Source organism: Sitophilus oryzae, unplaced genomic scaffold, assembly GCF_002938485.1.
Source record: "Sitophilus oryzae breed Bouriz unplaced genomic scaffold, Soryzae_2.0 scaffold_1191_pilon_pilon, whole genome shotgun sequence".
Classification (NCBI taxonomy): Eukaryota; Metazoa; Arthropoda; class Insecta; order Coleoptera; family Curculionidae; genus Sitophilus; species Sitophilus oryzae.
The window spans coordinates 179,520-197,559 of record NW_022145828.1 but is presented as its reverse complement, the minus strand read 5'-3'; the positions used below and the strand labels follow the sequence as shown (position 1 = coordinate 197,559).

General features: G+C 32.8%; 2 protein-coding genes across 5 annotated transcripts in view; one reads left to right on the top strand and one right to left on the bottom strand.

Moving 5' to 3' along the window:
* Positions 1-18,040, bottom strand: part of LOC115891725 (advillin-like) — a 57,121-nt gene that overhangs the window by 28,911 nt on the left and 10,170 nt on the right. For all 3 annotated transcript variants that reach the window (XM_030912265.1, XM_030912266.1, XM_030912264.1), the window contains exons 5-6: positions 16,245-16,515; positions 16,039-16,169 (exon numbers count right to left, since the gene is read on the bottom strand). In XM_030912265.1, the coding sequence (XP_030768125.1) occupies positions 16,039-16,169; positions 16,245-16,515 (402 nt within the window). The remainder of the gene's footprint in view (positions 1-16,038; positions 16,170-16,244; positions 16,516-18,040) is intronic.
* LOC115891727 (tetraspanin-7-like) lies at positions 106-12,257 on the top strand. 2 transcript variants are annotated; one of them, XM_030912268.1, is made up of 5 exons: positions 106-390; positions 3,189-3,377; positions 7,684-7,860; positions 9,398-9,532; positions 12,022-12,257. In XM_030912268.1, the coding sequence occupies exons 1-5, from the start codon at positions 313-315 to the stop codon at positions 12,175-12,177; spliced, it is 735 nt and encodes a 244-aa protein (XP_030768128.1). In that variant the 5' UTR covers positions 106-312; the 3' UTR covers positions 12,178-12,257. The 2 variants fall into 2 exon arrangements, with proteins under 2 accessions (XP_030768128.1, XP_030768127.1); XM_030912267.1 differs by lacking the exon at positions 106-390 and adding an exon at positions 1,769-1,941.

The following is an 18,040-nucleotide window of genomic DNA, read 5'->3' as shown; positions in this document are numbered from 1 at the left end:
TTTTCCAAGTCATTTATGTCTTTAAATCTTTGAATCTTAAAATGATACTGTACGCAGACGTGCCAGAATTAAAAAATCAATTCTTAACTCCATGTAAACGTATCTCTCTCCTGCCTTTGCCAGTAAGTCTGGATACTGGATAGACCCCGACATTACTCTGTGGCAAACGAACATTCAGAAACAAATTGTGATAGTCGTAGTAAAAGCTAACCACCTTAAAACATCATTTTATCAAGAAACAAAGTCAATTTCTAGCTCAGTCTTTTTGAAAAACGTTTTTGCTTTGTGATAACTATTCAAAATCGGAGAAAAATGGGAAAACATCTGCAAACCGTAGCTGCACTGGCGTGCATGAAGAGTTTCCTTATGGTTTTCAATTTCATCTTTTGGGTAAGAGTTTATCATTTTAATGTCAATATAATATGCCAATCTATTTATTAATCATGTTTATTATACATTAAATTGTCCTTGTGGTTTCAGTCACATCCATTTTTTTTTCAATAACTCATAGTCAACATATGCCAACATATAAATCATTTTCATTACTTTTATTTCAGTAACCGACTTTTATATTTATTAGAAAATGTATAAATTATTATAAATACCCTATAGGTAATTAATTAATAGTTACTGCAATTATTTTTTAGTATATTTTGTGTATTTATCTAATATTTTATACCGGGTGCGTCTCAAAAGTGGCTTGGTTTGGTTTGGTGTGGTTGTGGATTTAAAAATAAAAAGTTATTGGTGTGTAACTTTTTATTTTTCTCATATAAAAAAACGAGATTTGGTATTTTAGTATATGATATAAATTAGATTTGATTGACGTATTCAATTTTTTTCGGTCACTTCCTGTTTCGCCCGAAATGACTACAACTTTTGATTTTTAAATGACACCCTTGGTATTTTTTTAAATCATTTGACAGAAATTGACATTCTGAATAAAATGACATAGCATATTATGTCAACTTTTGATATTTTCAATTAAAAATATAGCATTTTAAAACTTAATTTAGAGTGCTATGGCCATAAATGTAACGACAATTTGACTCGAAATACCAAGCGTGTGGTACCAAATTATTCGTAAAACAATTCTTTTTCTAAATATGCTAATCATCAAATCTATATTTCCAAGGCTTCTTGATTAAAAATTAGTGTTTTTAACACAGCCATATGGTTAGGCATTCTAGATTTCTTTAAATGTCGATCTTACGATTTTTTTAAAGCGAGAATGTCAAAATTTAACATATGATATGTTATTCTATTCAGTGTCATTTTCTATCGAATAAAGTAAAAAAATACTGACGGGGCCATTTAAAAATCAAAAGTTGTAGTCATTTCCGGTGAAACAGGAAGTGACCAAAAACAAATGAATACGTCAATCAATCCTAATTTTTGTCATATACTAACATACTAAATCTCGTTTTTTTTGTCTGAAAAATTAAAAAAAAAGTTATGAGGGTGAGCCATTTTCGAGACGCACCCGGTATATAACCACTAGATTAACTATTTGACTAACAAGTTCTTCAAAAAAACCTAGCCTAACCTAACCAAATCATCCTTGTATTTGACCTACAGGAAAATAAAATAAATAGGTACAACTGTATTGTAACAAATTATTTGCGCTCCCATATTTATAATTATGTTTACTGTTAGTTTAAACAAATTAAATCAGAATATAAATAAAATATATTCATTTGAAACATCAGCAAAAAAGCGTAAATAATATACATATGTTTAATTTTGCTTTCTATCAGAGGTGGTAGGTTATATAGTTTACCATTAGATTGTCAGTTGTCATTAAAACATTATTCCTTAATATCTTAAATAAACCCTTTTTTAATTTAAACATTTTTAAAAATGAAAAAGAAATTATTACAAAATATGGCTTTTATGGCATGTTTGAAGACATTTCATATGTTGTTTGATTTTATATTCTCGGTAAGTGTCTGTATTTTTTTTAATATATTTTGTAATTTTTTTTTATTGTTAAAATGTCATAATTATCTATTAATAAAATAATCTTATTATTACTATTAACGTATTAATATTTTATATTTGAGTTTCTTACTATTTGCTTTACTGTCAGATAGGTGGCTACATTATGAAATTTGATATACAGGGTTTTTTTATAGGTAAAATAATTCATATACAAGGTGTATATTTGTATATGAATATCGCAGTAGTAATAGAAATATTAAGTTTGTATTGAAAATTAATTTTTTTTCGGATATCTTCGGCAGTAATCGGATTTTTTTAGATTTAAAATCATGACATAAGATTCAACAAGGCGCAATTTTTTTCTAATTTAAACCATTTGTAGATCCCTGTACGTATGTAATCTTATTTAGGACAGCGTATATATTATATCAATTTTTATTTGAAAAATTTGATGTTTTGCCGATGTTTCGAGAAAAGCTCATTTCTCAATGTCAAGGCAATGTTTACTGTACGATATTGAGTGAAGCATATTGCCTTTAATACTTATGTCTTATTATAAAGTAAACTGAGTTAATTAGTTTTCTTTTTTCCATAGCAACTGTTAAAATTGCCTTATATCAAAAAATAGTAGATAAAATAGTACCTACTTTAATCGCAAGGGTAGATTAAATGATATTTTAACAGTGAGGATAGGTTAAAAACTTTATTTCTTCTCGCACGTTTTTTAATTGCTTCCATTTTTGAAAATTTTTGTATTCCTTATTATAAGTTATTCGGGATTTAAATGGAAGTAGTTTGGATATGGCGTTTGTCGCCTCAGTCTTAATATCTGTTGGTAATTTACTTATTTCGTTTTGAGCCATTTCTGGCTCCAATTCAATCAGCAATCATCAACTCAAAACTGACAACTAAAAAGACAGCTTTATTTATTTCTCAAATTACATAGAAACCAATGCCAACTCAGCACAATATTTTTTCTACTCGTAATAAATTCCTTGAAATAATAATTTCTGAATATTTTTTAAAACGTAACTCGCTATGGAAAAAAATATTCTTTTAAGTATACACGACGATAAAATTCCATTATCTTCTCTAAAATACCATTTTATCGTCTTGTATAAAAAATAACTAGTATTGAAACAGAAGAACATATTTTTTTATATAGTAATTTCCACAACTAAAGTTTGTGACTATACTTATATGAAATTCTTTATAAATAACCATACGTAAAATTTTACTGTTTCTAGGTTTCTGGTATTGCTATTTTGGCCATTGGAATATGGATGGAAGTGGAACTGTATAAATACATGGAAATGAGTACCGCATTTAGTGGTACGGCACCCTATGTTCTGATTGGTACAGGATCGTTTATCATACTCATTGGTTCTTTGGCTTGTTGTTGTACTGTAAAAGGCCAACCTGTACTTCTCTATGTGGTAAGTACCCAGAAAAGAGGACATACTATAACTGGCTAAATTGCCAATATATCTAAAAATAAAGTTTATGAATTATCTCTAGTCAAAGTTCTTTAATTCTACCGATCATCAAAATTTTAAGATATTTTAAGTGGCGAATTGTTCAGCTGTTTCCAGTAAAAATATATCTCATAAAATATAAAACAAGTAAATTAAGTTAAAAGAGAACTGAGATGAAAAAATTCACAGATTTTGCAACATGCGCAACCATCATAGGCGTATTGAAAATACCAGACACAAGTCGGCGGTTGCCGGCAATCACCTGTTTTTTTACATTTTATATTCACTTGTGACGTCATTTGGAAGAGCTCAATAGAAATATAAAAGAACTAAACCTTGTTTGGAAAGCACTTTGATATTCGTGACGTCAGCACTCCGGCAGTCTAACGTAAACGTATCGCTAATCGCCATTCACAAATATATTCCAGATACGTATAATGAACAAGTAAACCGTTCGCAACGCAATTTGATTTTTATCGTAATGGCTTTTTTGTAAAAGTGAAGAATTTAGTTAGGAAATTATTAATGATGGAGATGAACGTGTGCGGATTCGTGAATGGTCACGATCACGGTCACGACACTATGACGGGCTCCTACTCACGTAGGAGGCCGAATTATGCAAAAAAGGGGGTCAGTTTAGATTAAGTTTAGATTAGGTCTATGTTTTTATTAATGCAAAACCAACTAAAACCAAATTCTAATCTAACCTAAACTCACTCCCTCTTTTGCATATTTCGGGCTATTACCTGGGTATTCCTAGGTTTAACCAATATTCGAACTTAAGATGTAATTTACGGATGGCTCATAAAATTTAAATTCGCCGTACAAAAAAATTACTTTTCACCAATTTTCACAATAAAAATTAAAAGTTATAAATCATAATATTTTTTTATAGAAATGATGAAGAAATAAGGGTGAACGGATGAGAAATAAGGGTGAACGGGGTGCCGGTAGACCAAGAAGATACTTGGAATGTAAATGTTAATTTATACTCGAATTGAGTTGCCTCACAGTACCTATAGGCATATTTTGAACCCCTACCGTGCATATTTACTGTAGATAAAAATAAATTAAAATATAATTGGCTTCAACGATAATTTAGTTTGCAGCTTCTTTTCATCATACCTAATAAAAAACCATCACAACCACTACTCATAGTATGTACCTATGTATTTTTAAACATTATTATGAGATTTAAGATACATAGGTGCCCATAATATGAGTACCGGTATTGACGGTTTCATCATAACGGATTTTGTTATGATGAAAATAAGCAGCAAAATATATTATCGATTGGCAACAACTACATCTATAGGGAAATTAAAATAACTTTGGTTGCACATCATAATACGACCACCAGCAAACTCCATAAGACGACGCATGGTGTCATTGATGACGTGCTCCCAAAGTTGTTTTAATTTCCCTACACTTAGTTTACAAAGTTTACATTCAGTATGTCCAATTAATATAGAACATTATACCTATGCATATTTTTAAAAATTTGCTACCATTATATTTTGATAGTTGAGTTTTTGAAATGATTTGTTAGCTTCTTAAACAAAACAGACCCATAATAATTCAAATCTTTATCATTCAAAACTTTCAAGAATTATGAAGTAATCTCACGTCAAATTTTTTTAAAATTATTGCATGCCTTAAGTATTTGCAAAGTTAACAAAAATATATCTTTGCATACCTTGCAATAAATATATTTGGTCCAATTTATCAGTTCTATATCATATCCGAAATTCAGATTATGTATGACACAACAAAGAGTTAAAGTGCAACGTGAACAACAAAAAAAAATGGCAAGTAAAAAAAATTGTAACGTCTTAATTACTAATTACAGAGTCCTTCCCTTGAGTTCTCCTGCCTAAAATCTATATTGTCTTCTCTAAAATTTTAAATATAAATGATTAAAACTCATACAAGTTTACCACAATTTAAACTTAAGATAATTATTTAATTATTAAAATCCATAATTATATTAAAATATAACACTTACGAAGTTAATAAATATTAACTATTTCTACTTAATCATTTAATAATTCTGATAAAAACACGCTTGATTTTTTATTTTAGATATCATACGGGCTATAATCATTAATAGGACTACATTAACAATACTTAAATAAAAATTTATTTGAAGGAATGCTACTGTATTACAATAATTGTAAAACAACTTATGTAATAATAACTCGGAATAATTGTTAAAAACTGCTCATCGCGTTATCGATGTCTAGGATATGTTTAGGTATAGTTTGATTTCAGATAATGCAGATTTTAATGTGCCATTTGTGGGTTTTTTATTGGAGTTTTTTTGCATATTTGGTATATTCTATAAAGGGATTTTAAGTACTCCTGTCCATTTTTCAATTATTAAAGTGCCTATTTAGATACATTTAAAATTAATTAATTAGTGTATAGTATTTGTATTATGAGTTTTTTTTTATTTTTTATGAAATGTATTTTTTCCCATTAAAATAAACATAGCTTACTAAATCACTAGCTAGCCATTTTTAAATACAGGTCGTTAATTAAGTATCTGGCCAAACTTCAGGAGGTGATTCTTTGAGTGTTTTTAAGGTAAAAAGTTCATATAAACATGTGTCCGGAAATGTATAATTTTAAAGATACAGGGTGTCAAGGTGTTTTCTAATAGACCTTTTTTTATTAATATCTCAAAGATCCGTTCGCCGATTTTGTTGAAATTTCGCCGTGTTGTGAACTTTCATAAGTTAGTACTAATTAAATGATAATTATTATTTACAACAATATTCAAACAATAAAAATTTATCCCAATAAATATTTGGCAACGCCTTGGCTTCATTTGTTTTTACGCCTGTTGGCGGTGGATACCATGCAAGCTTTTTCTTTGTCCTAAGTTGTTAATTAAACAAATAATAATCATAAAAAATATAAGTCCTAATAACCTAAATTTTAGAAAAATGTATCAGCAGATCCGATGAGACCCGAGTTATTATGTTTTGGAACCTCATGATTTAATTAATTATTCCCTTTAATGCATTTACCTATCTATCCTACGCGCCGAGAAAAAATATTGCATTAGTCTAAATTTATTATTTATGTGAGTCCGCTCTTTCATGTATAATTTGCCCCTTGCTTCGCATACAGAAAGAGTTAGATTAAAATAGTCAAATTGTACCTTACAATCCATATGCCTTGACGCATAATCATAATATTGGCTTTTTTTATCCGCCGACCCATACTAAACATCCATATCCATAAAATAGTTGGCCCACTGATAAGACCTCATTTCCGGCATCGGCCCTCGAACGTCCTTGCAACGCCGGCTAAACTATTACGTGTTGACAAGTTGATGATTAGGCAGGTTATTGAACTCGGCCGTACCACATCGCATCTAGCATGTCGCTTTTTCAAAGATGGGTCCCATATAAACGCGCCCAGAAGTATTTTCAATACTAAAATAGCAGCCCGTAATCAGAGCGTTTATCGATATTTAAGGCGTTGTTAATAGATAATTCACTTCGTGTAATTTTTCTCCGCATGGATGAAGATGGGGCTTGCTCAGATATTCCGAACTAATTACCTTGTTCATCTTAGCGCGACTTACGTTTCACTATGGACGAGTTCAACGGTCTGTATTTATGAACGTCTGTCTATTTTATTTATATTCTTCATCTGTAGAAATTTGAAAAATAAATAAGAAAATTTTGAGTTAAAATGGTATAGATAAAGCGGAACTCAAGAATTTGGAAGGCTACATCCGTAACCTGGAATGGGAACTCTCCAGCAGTCTAAGACACTCGAAGAAGTTTCTCAGGAGTTACAACCGAGAAAAATCAAAGATTCTTCTTGATTTAAGTGAGAACAATCTCCGGATTGTGATGGGATACCTAAGACGATACTGTGTTCTAAATGAACAGCTTAATGGTTTGAAGCTAAAAGACAATGGTGATTACAGTACGTCTGTTCGTTCTGTAGCTACGGGTTATCCGTGAGAGGGGAAACGATATTCTCTCCATGTTTTTCGTAAAAAATTAGACGCCGCGTCCCATCAATAAAATGAGTGGGCGGAGCGATTTGCGGTGACGCACTCGTCAAGTCGACGTATAAAATACGACGAATTTCTCATGCTGACATAAATGTGAGAAAATTTTATCCAGTTAGTATGTTAATGGAAATTCTTGCTTTGCTTTATCATCACCATTACAAATGATTAATTCGGCGCGAAGTCGCGGGTACACGCTAGTTCTTTATAACCAAGATATTACTTTATTTGTAGTATGGCGCATTCCTGGCTATAGTCTTTGTCCTGGAACTGGGAGCTGGGATTTCCATCTTTGCCTACCGAACCAAACTGACGGAAGGTTTCGATAAAGGTCTGACCAGAGCCATGATGAACTACCACAATGCCAACAGTTCCCAAGTTTCGTCCGATCTTGACTTGATCCAAAGTACGGTAAGTAAAATAGTTATTTATGTAACAAGTTGCGAAATAAATGTGTTTTAAGCACGGGACGCAAAACGGGACGTCGAGTGCTTAAAACACACTTTTCGCAACGAATTTCATACAAGATTTTTTGTGAAAGCGGATAATTTGAGATTTTCATGCTATTATTATTATCTATTTTTAAACATTTTTTAAAATGTTCTGGTAATCGGTTTCTAAGGCATTGCTTATGCATTATTTAATGATAAAGTTCTGTCAGGTTTAAACGTCGCAGTATTTCCTACAAAGTTTGTGAAAAAATGAATGACAGACGAGTCCTTGGATATTCAACAAGCTGCTGAAACTGCGCTATCCACGTTAGTGCCCAAAAAGTCGAAAAACTTATACGAGACCACCTACAACAACTTTGAAACCTAGACAACTCTGTGGTGTAAATATTCGATGCTCCGCACTATGATTTACCTGAACAGAAACGTAGATATTAGCAAATTCACAAATCTTATTGCATTTTTAAACAGAAAAGCTACCGGATATCAGGCAAATAAATTAAAAGTATTTACAAAACTGGAAAGAGAACGCTTTATGAAAGAAGTCGATGACAAAGAATTCCTGTTAGCTAAAGTTGTTTTAATCGTTGGAGTATTTATAGGAGGGAAGAAATCACGTTTTTGACCGTAGATGCCAATAAATATTGTAAGTCATTTATTAGTGTGAAAATTCCGAACACAAAAACTCATTTTCCAAGAATGTTTACGATTACTGAGGGACCAATAGATGGTATCAATTTCTTACATGTATTTCGTAAGTACGCAAAACTTCGACCACTCAATGTGACACATCAGCGATTTTTCTTGATGTATCGAAAAAATCAATGCTGTACCCTGCCAGTTGGAATCAATACAATTGGAGGTATGTCAAAAAAGATAGCGGAGTTTCTTGGACTCTCCAACGCCATTGAATACACTGGTCATTGTTTCCGGCGCAGCTCTGCAACAATGCTGGCAGATTCAGGAGAGGACATAACAGTTTTAAAGCGACATGGAGGTTGGCGATCAAGCTCGGTTGCTGAAGGTTTCATTGAAAATTCAATTGAACAGAAAATCGAAATAGCAAAAAGAATCATGGGACAGAAAGATACGCCAAATAAGAAATTAAAAGCAGTTCACGTAGAAGCAGAAGCTACCAGCATTGCCAGTACAAGAAATTTACTTATTCCGACTCCTACAACTTGCATTTCTCTTAGAGACGAAAAGTTGGATGCCTCTTGTATTCACTTTAATAATTTAAATAATTGTACCTTTAAGATTTATAATAAATATTTTCATTGTTTCTAACGTTTCATTTTTTACCTTTAGGCACTAGTTCCTAAACAAGTGTCACTTTTAGGTACTACTGCCTAAAAGAATGTCATTTTGAATCTCAAAAAAATAACTGTCAATTTCGAAACGCTTTCACAAAAAACAATTTGTATTCAGAATGTTTCAGACTAAAATGCGTAAAAAGCGTGTTAGAACTCTTCACAATTTCTTTCTGTAATAAATTCCAGCTGCACTGTTGCGGAAATCATAAGGCCAGCGACTGGCTCGAGCTCGAGCTGCCTCACGCTCTGCCAATCCCGCCATCTTGCTGCATCAAGGACGGCTGCAACACGGAAGTGGACAGAGGAGAAATTTACACCCAGGTGGGTACTAATGCGCCATCATTATCAATATCATTGAATTATTAATTCAATGATCAAAATTAAGCTTTATAGTAGTTTTTTTTCTAATTTTCAATAGCAACTGTTAAAATTGCCTTTATATATCTATCAAAAATAGTAGATAAAATAGTACTTTAACCGCAAGGGCAGATTAAATGATACTTTAACAGCGAGGATAGGTTAAAAACTTTGTTTCTTCTCGCACGTTTTTTAATTGCTTCCATTTTTGAAAATTGTTGAAAAGTTATTCAGGATTTAAATGGAAATAGTTTAGATATGGCGTTTGTCACCTCAGCCTGAATATCTGTTGGTAATTTACTTATTTCGTTTTGCGCCAATTCTGGCTCTAATTCAATCAGCAATCGACATGAAAGAGAATTAAAAAATATTGACTCAAAACTGACAACTAAAGAGACAGCTTTATTTATTTGTCAAATTACATAGAAACCAACGCCAACTCAGCACAATATTTTTTCTACTCCTAATAAATTCCTTGAAATAATAATTTCTGAATATTTTTTAAAATGTAACTCGCTATGGAAAAAAATATTGTTTTATACACGACGATAAAATTGCGTTATCGTCTCCCGAAATTAATTCACTCGCGATTTCATCGCTTGTGTAATCATGACTATCATGATTTCATCGCATTTTGTAATCATGACTTCAATGCTCTCGCACCTAGCTTTTTCAAAGACCGATACGTTTGAGACATGGTGGTACCATTTGATTCATAAGAGTTGTCTAAGGTGTCTCTGTTACAACTTGTTTAATGCGTTCATGTGTCGGCGGTACGGCACCCAGGTTTCGCTTCCATATAACATGGTGGGGAATATTACAGCTCGGTACACTGCAAGTTTCGTTTTTGTGCTCAAGTCATGGTTGTAGAAAACCCTGTCTTTTAATTTCCAGAATGCTCTCGAGGCACTGCTAATCCTGTGTTGAATTTCAGAGTCGATATTGGCCTTTTCCGAAATCAAACTGCTGAGGTAATTGAATTCCGGTACATATTCCAATAGTTCTTTTCCGATTTTTATAGCATTGTTGTGATCTTCCGGGGAATGCAAATGATTTTAGTCTTATCGATGTTCAGCTTAGGTTCCAAAGCCTCGTATGCCCAGGTATATGTGTTCAACATTTCTTGTAATTGCTGTATCGTTTTTGCAACTAGAGCGCAATCATCAGCGTATTGATGTTCTGTGATGAATTTTATACGTATTTCGCCCTGAGTCTTTTAATGTTTAACAGACCACCGTCGTATCTGTGTCTAATGTCCAATCCTCTTTCCTGCAGTTTGTTGTCCACTATTCCACTATAATGGAGAGCGCTGCCATGAATATGTTGAATAGGAGAGACGCTAAGACACATCCCTGCCTAACTCCTGTATTTGTTAGGAAGGGATCGCTCAGTGACACTCTTGACTTGTTGTTATATAGGCTTTTACACACTGTAAGAAATTTATTGGGTACTCCGAACTTTTTCATAATTGCTCAAAGTGCATCTCTGTTCACAGAGTCGAAGGCTTTTTTAGGTCGATGAATGTAACATAAAGTTTACTCTGCTGCTCTTTTACATTTTCCTGTAGTTGGCGGACGGAGAATATGGAATCGACGTTGCCGCGGTTCGTGCGAAAACTCGTTTTTTTATATGTGGGTGCAGGCGGTTTGACATAATGTTTGCAAGAATTTTTTCTCCGATAGCCAGTAGTGAAATTCCCCGGTAGTTTTCGCAGTCTGATGCACTTCCTTTGTTCTTAAATATATTCACTATATTCGCGTTGCAAATGTCCTGAGGTATATAACCAATAATTTCTTTACTTGCACACTTATAGATTCCCACCGGAATCGTGTCACAGCCAGCTGATTTGTTGTTTTTAAGCTGTTTTATGGATGCCTTTATTTCCTGTTCTGATATTGGGGTATCTAATACATCGAGGCTGTCATACTAAGGCATTGTGTTTAGTGCTTCCATATTGGGGTTGTTTTGTTGATTAAGGATATGGCTATAATTCTTTCAAGCAGTTTCTGATTTACTCTCCCAATTTTAGAAGTTCGCCATTTTGTGCCATGATTGGACAGTTTACCTTCTTGGTTGGGCCGTATACTTCTTTTACAGCCTCGAATAATTTACGATAGTCGTGATGCGTGGCGTACTCTTGAATCTGATGAGCTTTTTGTGACCACCAGTTTTCCTTTATTTGACGCAGGTTTCTTCGAAGTGTGTTGCTGGCTGCTTTAAAGTTGTCCACCAGCCTTGGATTTTGTGGATTTGCAGTGCTTTATGTGCTCTATGCTTTCATTACCTTCTATCCTTTGGTGGGCTGGCACTCAGAGTAGGAGGACTTTATTTTCTTTGCCTAATTTATTCAGCTTCTTTAGGCTTCTGTCATTTTCTTTGTCGTCATAAAATAATAAATATAAATAACTTTGTTTTTTTTATATTTTGTTTTGATTAATTAATCTTATTTTCAGGGTTGCTACAACAAAGTCATCGACTTCTTGGACGCCAACATTGGCATAGTTGCCGGAGCAGCTGTCGGCATAGCGTTCTTTCCATTGGTCGGCGTTATTCTGTCATGTTGCCTAGCCAGCATCATCAACAAAACGAAATACGAACAAATGGCATAAACAAATAGGCACTAATTCATTATTCTATCCATATACCTATGTCATCAACTTATTCCTCAATTATTTATAATTATGACATAGGTAAATATTCAGAACAACGTTTCTTCTACTTTGTCCTATATATCTTATATCCTTTATACATAAGAATATTTCAACTCTTAATGTATCTAACCTTTACATAGAGTAAGTATGTAGGTACAAAAAACGGCGTTATGGTAGTCACCGAAATGACAAGCCCGTTCATTAAAAAAATGTCGAGAATGCATTTTTATTGGGAGTTAAGATTAGATTATTTTGTACTATACAGGGTGAGTCTTAAATAAGTGCAAATATTTTCAGGGCTGGAAGATCTCGATAAAAATATTTTCTCTTCACCGCTTTTGATTTAAGTCCAAAATAACGGAGTTGTTTAAGTTTGACAGGCTTGTTTATTAAAAAAAAATGTCGAGGTATTATTATTACGAGTTAAGATTACACTTTTTATACTTGATAAACATAAACCTTTTTATATATAAAATTTTATAAATTAGTTGCAAACCCGTACAAAATAATTATTGTCGATAGTCATTTCTGTGCTTACCTCGACGCCGTTTATTTTTTACCATACTGTATTTTCAGAAAGAAGTACGTATCTAAGTAGTTATTATTATCTTTCTATAAATTCTATTTATTCTAACAACTTTGAACTACTATACACCTATACAGGGTGAACCATTATGCCGAGAAAGGTCTAATTTTAAATTAGACTTAGTTGGACACAATGTTAGCGTAGTTTTTGGGTTGGTAAACCTACAACTATATACTACTTTTCTTAATGTGGTTACTAAATCTTATGAAAAAAATTAGTTCTTTTTTAGAACAGTGTTTTACCCTGTATATATACGCTCATTTTATAGCGATTTTTAATCATAATAGTATAGAAAAAAATATATGAAAATGATATTTTTTCTTGAAATTTATTTGTAGTATATATTTACTGTTAAAGAAAAGTGATAATATATTATACTGTAAATATTGTTTTTGAAAAACAACAAAAATATTTTTTATTAAATGTATTATGTGTCATTGAATAATATATCAAATATCACAGAAAAAATATATTATATCACGCACATTTATATATCAAGATGCCTAAAAATTAAGAAAAAAACAAATTAAATTAACAAAAAGGCTATGAGTATTTGACTGTTTTAATATATAGGTAGGAATATAATATTATGTATATGTATAAAAAACACTGTGAAAAATTAAAAAAAGCTTTATTCTAAATTAATGGTGTTATTTATTGTCCTATTTTTTTATTGGAATGTTCCATAACTTGTTTCTCTTTCTTTGGTAAGTAGAATGCCGTGAGTATCGGAATTCTAAAAAAATGTAAGAAACATTTAAATAAATATTTTCATCTTCAGAGAAATAAGTAAACCAAGAGGCGTTTCAAAATGCTTGTTTACAAACATCACGTTTGAATTTCTATCTTGCAATGTTGCTATATTTTAGAGGAATATTAGTTGAAGCAATAATCAAACAAAGTTAAATATAATATCTTGATAATTTGGCAATATACTGGATGGTTTCTCAAAACTGGCCCTTTATTATAATTTCAGATAAAAAAAAACGAAATATGGTATGGTTAGGTTAGGTTAGGTATTGTTTGCCGTATTCAATTGTTTTCGGTCACTTCTTGTTTCAATGAGTACAACTTTTGATTTTTAAATGGCACCTTTGGTATTTTTTTATTTTATTCGATAGAAAATTGACACTCTCAATAGAATGACATATCACATGTCAACTTTCAACATTTTCGCTTAAAAAATCGTATATTAAATTTCAATCTAGAGTGCCATGGCTGTGTTAAAAACACTAATTTTTGATCAAGGGGCCTTGGAAAAATAGATTTGATTTTCCAATGTGTTTTGTACCTTCTCCTGGCCTGTTAAAAGATGCCCAAATCGTATTTTTAATCATATCGCAATTTTTTCAAACGGAACAAGAGGAATTTGCACTACACACTTGGTATTTTGAGCCAAATTGTCGTTATGAACCGCATTTTACAATTTCAAATAAACCATATACAAAAGTGTCAAAAGTTGACATATTATGATATCTAATAATTCTATTCAGAGAAATTTCTATTCTATCGAATGAAGTAAAACAATACAGAGGGTGTTATTTAAAAATGAAAAGTTGTAGTAATTTCCGGTGAAACAGGAAGTGACCGAAAACAATTGAATAGTACGTCAATCAATCCTAATTTATGTCATATAGCAATATATCAAATCTCGTTTTTTAATCTGAAAAAATAAAAAAAGTTGTAGGGGTGAGCCACTTTTGAGAAACATCCGGTAGATAGTACGGGTATATTAAATTTATTGAAACTAAAATCCAGAATAAAATACAGTATACAGTACCTGGTTCTGAGAATTTAAACAATTTTTTTATTATTCAAAAATAAACAGTAAATAAAAAATGCTTTTCTCTTATCGAGATCTACCAGCTCTGAATATATGTGCACTTATTTAAGACTCACTCTATATAGATAAAGATAATTTTGCATTTTTATTAATAAATAAATTTTAATGTTTACATGAATATAATAACTAAGCTTGATGATTCTTTATCAGGTATTGTTACATATAAACTATTGCTAATCAAAATAAATTACTTTATTACGACATTTGAACAAAACTTGCACTTAAAGTACTACAAGTACTTACACCTAGTTACTAAAACATCAAAATATCGAGGTATTCGAGAATCTAAGTACTTTTTTTCTATACCTATCTACTATAAATCGTGTCAACTAACATCAGTTTGTCCTGGTCTGTATACATCTCTGATTTCGACTGAATTTCCCAAATCATCCCTTTTGACTACTTCATTCGTGTCATTCTTCAACAGTTTTGGACCAAAAACTTCCACGAATATCGCCATAGGTGGAGCGGTGAGTACGATGGACAGTATGCAGATCATCATTACTTTTTCTGCATAAACGTATTCATCCGATTTGGTGTCGAGTACCAAACCGATCAGTACTGGAGCCAAAGCAGCCTAAAAATTAGATTTTTTTTGCAGTCAGAAATAAAAACAAGCATTTCATAATATGCAAAGCAAGCAACTCCAATTTAGTTTTTAGCTTTCTTTTTTTTACTATCTACGATTTTTTTTCTTAATGATTTTGATGATAATGCCAGTGGTTCATTTATTTGTGGGCGTAAAGCTTGATTTTCATGCATCCGTTATCCGACGATAAGATGATACGATATTAATTTTACTGGTTGAATTTAAAGACTTCGATTGGTTAAAAAATTACGCAGTTTTTAAATTTATTGAATTTTCATGCCTTCGTTCATCGGATATACGATTTGCTGATGATTGGTGTCATTTTATATTTTCATTTCCATAAGGATTTCGCTGTTTTACTTGTAGTCTAAGAGCTAGCAACTTTTTCGAGGATGAATTTTAAGAAAGCTTTTTTTTTAATATATCTTTTGCTATGCTCCTGAACAGCGTGCGTATCGTCTGGCTGCCGGTAGACGTTGCGTTCCCTACTGTGCATCTTATCTGTATTGAACATCTATTCACTATTGCGCATCACAAATTCGCCCTGTATTTCTGGAACTAAGGAGGTTAGGACAAACATAAGTGTAGCATATTTAGTTTCATAAATAAGGAGCAAAGTAATGTGAAATCGCATCATTGTATCTCTTCTGATAAACGAGACATTCCATAAAACACACGAAATTTTTATGACCAATCCTTTTTAGAATAAAATGTATTAATGTTTTTTTATGATTATGAAAAAACACATTTTGATATTTTGATTCTGAAGCTAGTAAAAAACAAATATTAAAACGAATTTACCTGAACAGTGGCTTTCGTAGACATGGCTACTGCACAAAATAATTTTTCCTTATAGTTCATAGCAGATCCGTAATCCAAAATGATTGTTACTATTACCCTTATAAATAATGCAGCCAATAATATTCCAGAACCTGTGAAAAATAAGCAGACCTTAATGCCAATTGAGGAATAGAAAAATCTTTTGTCTGTCGCTTTTTTAAACTTACCTATAAGCATGACATTCCCATCCAACTGAGTAATCCTGACCTGAGCACCGGTTATAGCGAACAAAACAGGTTCGAATATGAACCAGAGGATTCTGAAGCTAATAGCTACAGGGTTGTCTCCCAGTTTCCAGCCTTGCTTGGTCCAGTATAGGACCGACACGAATGGGGCTACTACACAGGCCAGGGGACCTGCTCCTCCAAATCCAACAGCGTCACTGGCGAATACTGACAAAATACCTCCAGCAAATTGTAGAAATATTCTAAGAGATGCCTAAAAAAGAAGTAACTATTGTAACGGACCAACTTAAACATTACAAAAAAGACAAATTTTGCTCTAACATATTTTTTTGTAATGGAACACCCTATACAGGATGAGTCTTAAATAAGTCCAAATATTTTCAGGGTTGGTAGATCTCGATAAAAAAACAACATATTTTCTCTTCACTGTTTCAAATAAGTCCAAAATAACTGAGTTATTTTACTTTAAAAATTAAAAGAAAACATAATTTTTTGCTTAAATTTTGAGAACCACTGGATTTTTTCTGGATAAATTTAATCTACTACCTATGTTGCGATATTATAGATTATGTTTTTTGAATAAAAACTAGAATGTAGAATGTTTAGGAGGGGAGTTAATCACCGCGACCTTATAGATCTATTGTGTGTTCCCCTTTCTTGAGTTATAACGAGTTATAACTCATCATAGTCTCAGGGCTTTAAGAAAAGCCAGTATCTGAGACGGATCCACAGAGGCCAGCTCTCCATCCTCGACATCAGACGTACCAAGGTTCATGGCACAAATGGTCGTCGTCTCGGCGCACTCAGTGATAAGGTGTTCCGGTGTTTCCCCATTTTCCCCACAAAATCGGCATTCGCCGTCGTTTCTCAGTTTCAGCCTACTGAGGTGTTCGTTGACGAGACACTGTCCTGTTAGAAACCCCGTGACAATCCGAAGATTGTTTTTACTTAAATCAAGGAAAACCTTTGATTTTTCTCGGTCATAAGTTCTAAGGAACTTTTTCGAGTGTCTTAGACCGTTGGTTGAGATTCTTCAGTTCCGCTTTCAGTTGGTTCCCGTTTGGAAAACAGAACGGTTCTGGTCCAGTTAGTGTAGTGTTCGCTCCTTTTCTAGCTAGATCATTTGCTTTTTCATTGCCTTCTATCCCTTGGTGAGCAGGCACCCAGAGTAGGAGGACTTTATTTTCTTTGCCTAATTTATTGAGCTTCTCTAGGCATTCTTTGACCAACTTCGAATTGATGGTTACTGAGTTGATCGCGTTAAGTGCTGCTTGACTATCGGATAGGATGGCAATTTCCTGTTTTCGATAGTTCCTATCCAAGATAAATTGTACGCATCTTTCGATAGCGCAAATTTCTGCCTGAAGGATACTGGGGTAGGTGCCCATTGGTTCGGAGTATTCAGTTTTCGGCCCAAATACTCCTATCCCTGTCCCTGCTTTGGTTTTGGAAGCATCAGTATACCACGTGATGGTATGGTCTTTTATATGCTGAGTAAGCGTTTCTTTCTTCCAATCCTTTTTATTACTCAATACTACAGTGAGGTGTTTCTCAAAGTTGTAAATTCTTGGTATGTCATCCACTGGGAGTTGGAGAAGTGGAATTTTCTTTTTGAGGGTGTTCCAAGCCCCTGACCTGAAAATTCTCCCAGTACTGTTTCCGTCAATGACCATTCTAATCATTGTCGCATTGGCATAACTACCGACGACAATATGCAGTGGTGTTAGGTCTAGAATGACCTCCATTGCTGCTGTTGGACATGTTCTCATGGCACCTGT

Bases quoted from the DNA above. Each gene is read 5' to 3' on its own strand.
- LOC115891727 (XM_030912267.1), top strand. From the start codon at position 1,861: ATGAAAAAGAAATTATTACAAAATATGGCTTTTATGGCATGTTTGAAG. The intron at 1,942-3,188 runs GTAAGTGTCTGT...TACTGTTTCTAG, and splicing joins TGTTTGATTTTATATTCTCG to GTTTCTGGTATTGCTATTTT. The intron at 7,861-9,397 runs GTAAGTAAAATA...AATAAATTCCAG, and splicing joins TTGACTTGATCCAAAGTACG to CTGCACTGTTGCGGAAATCA.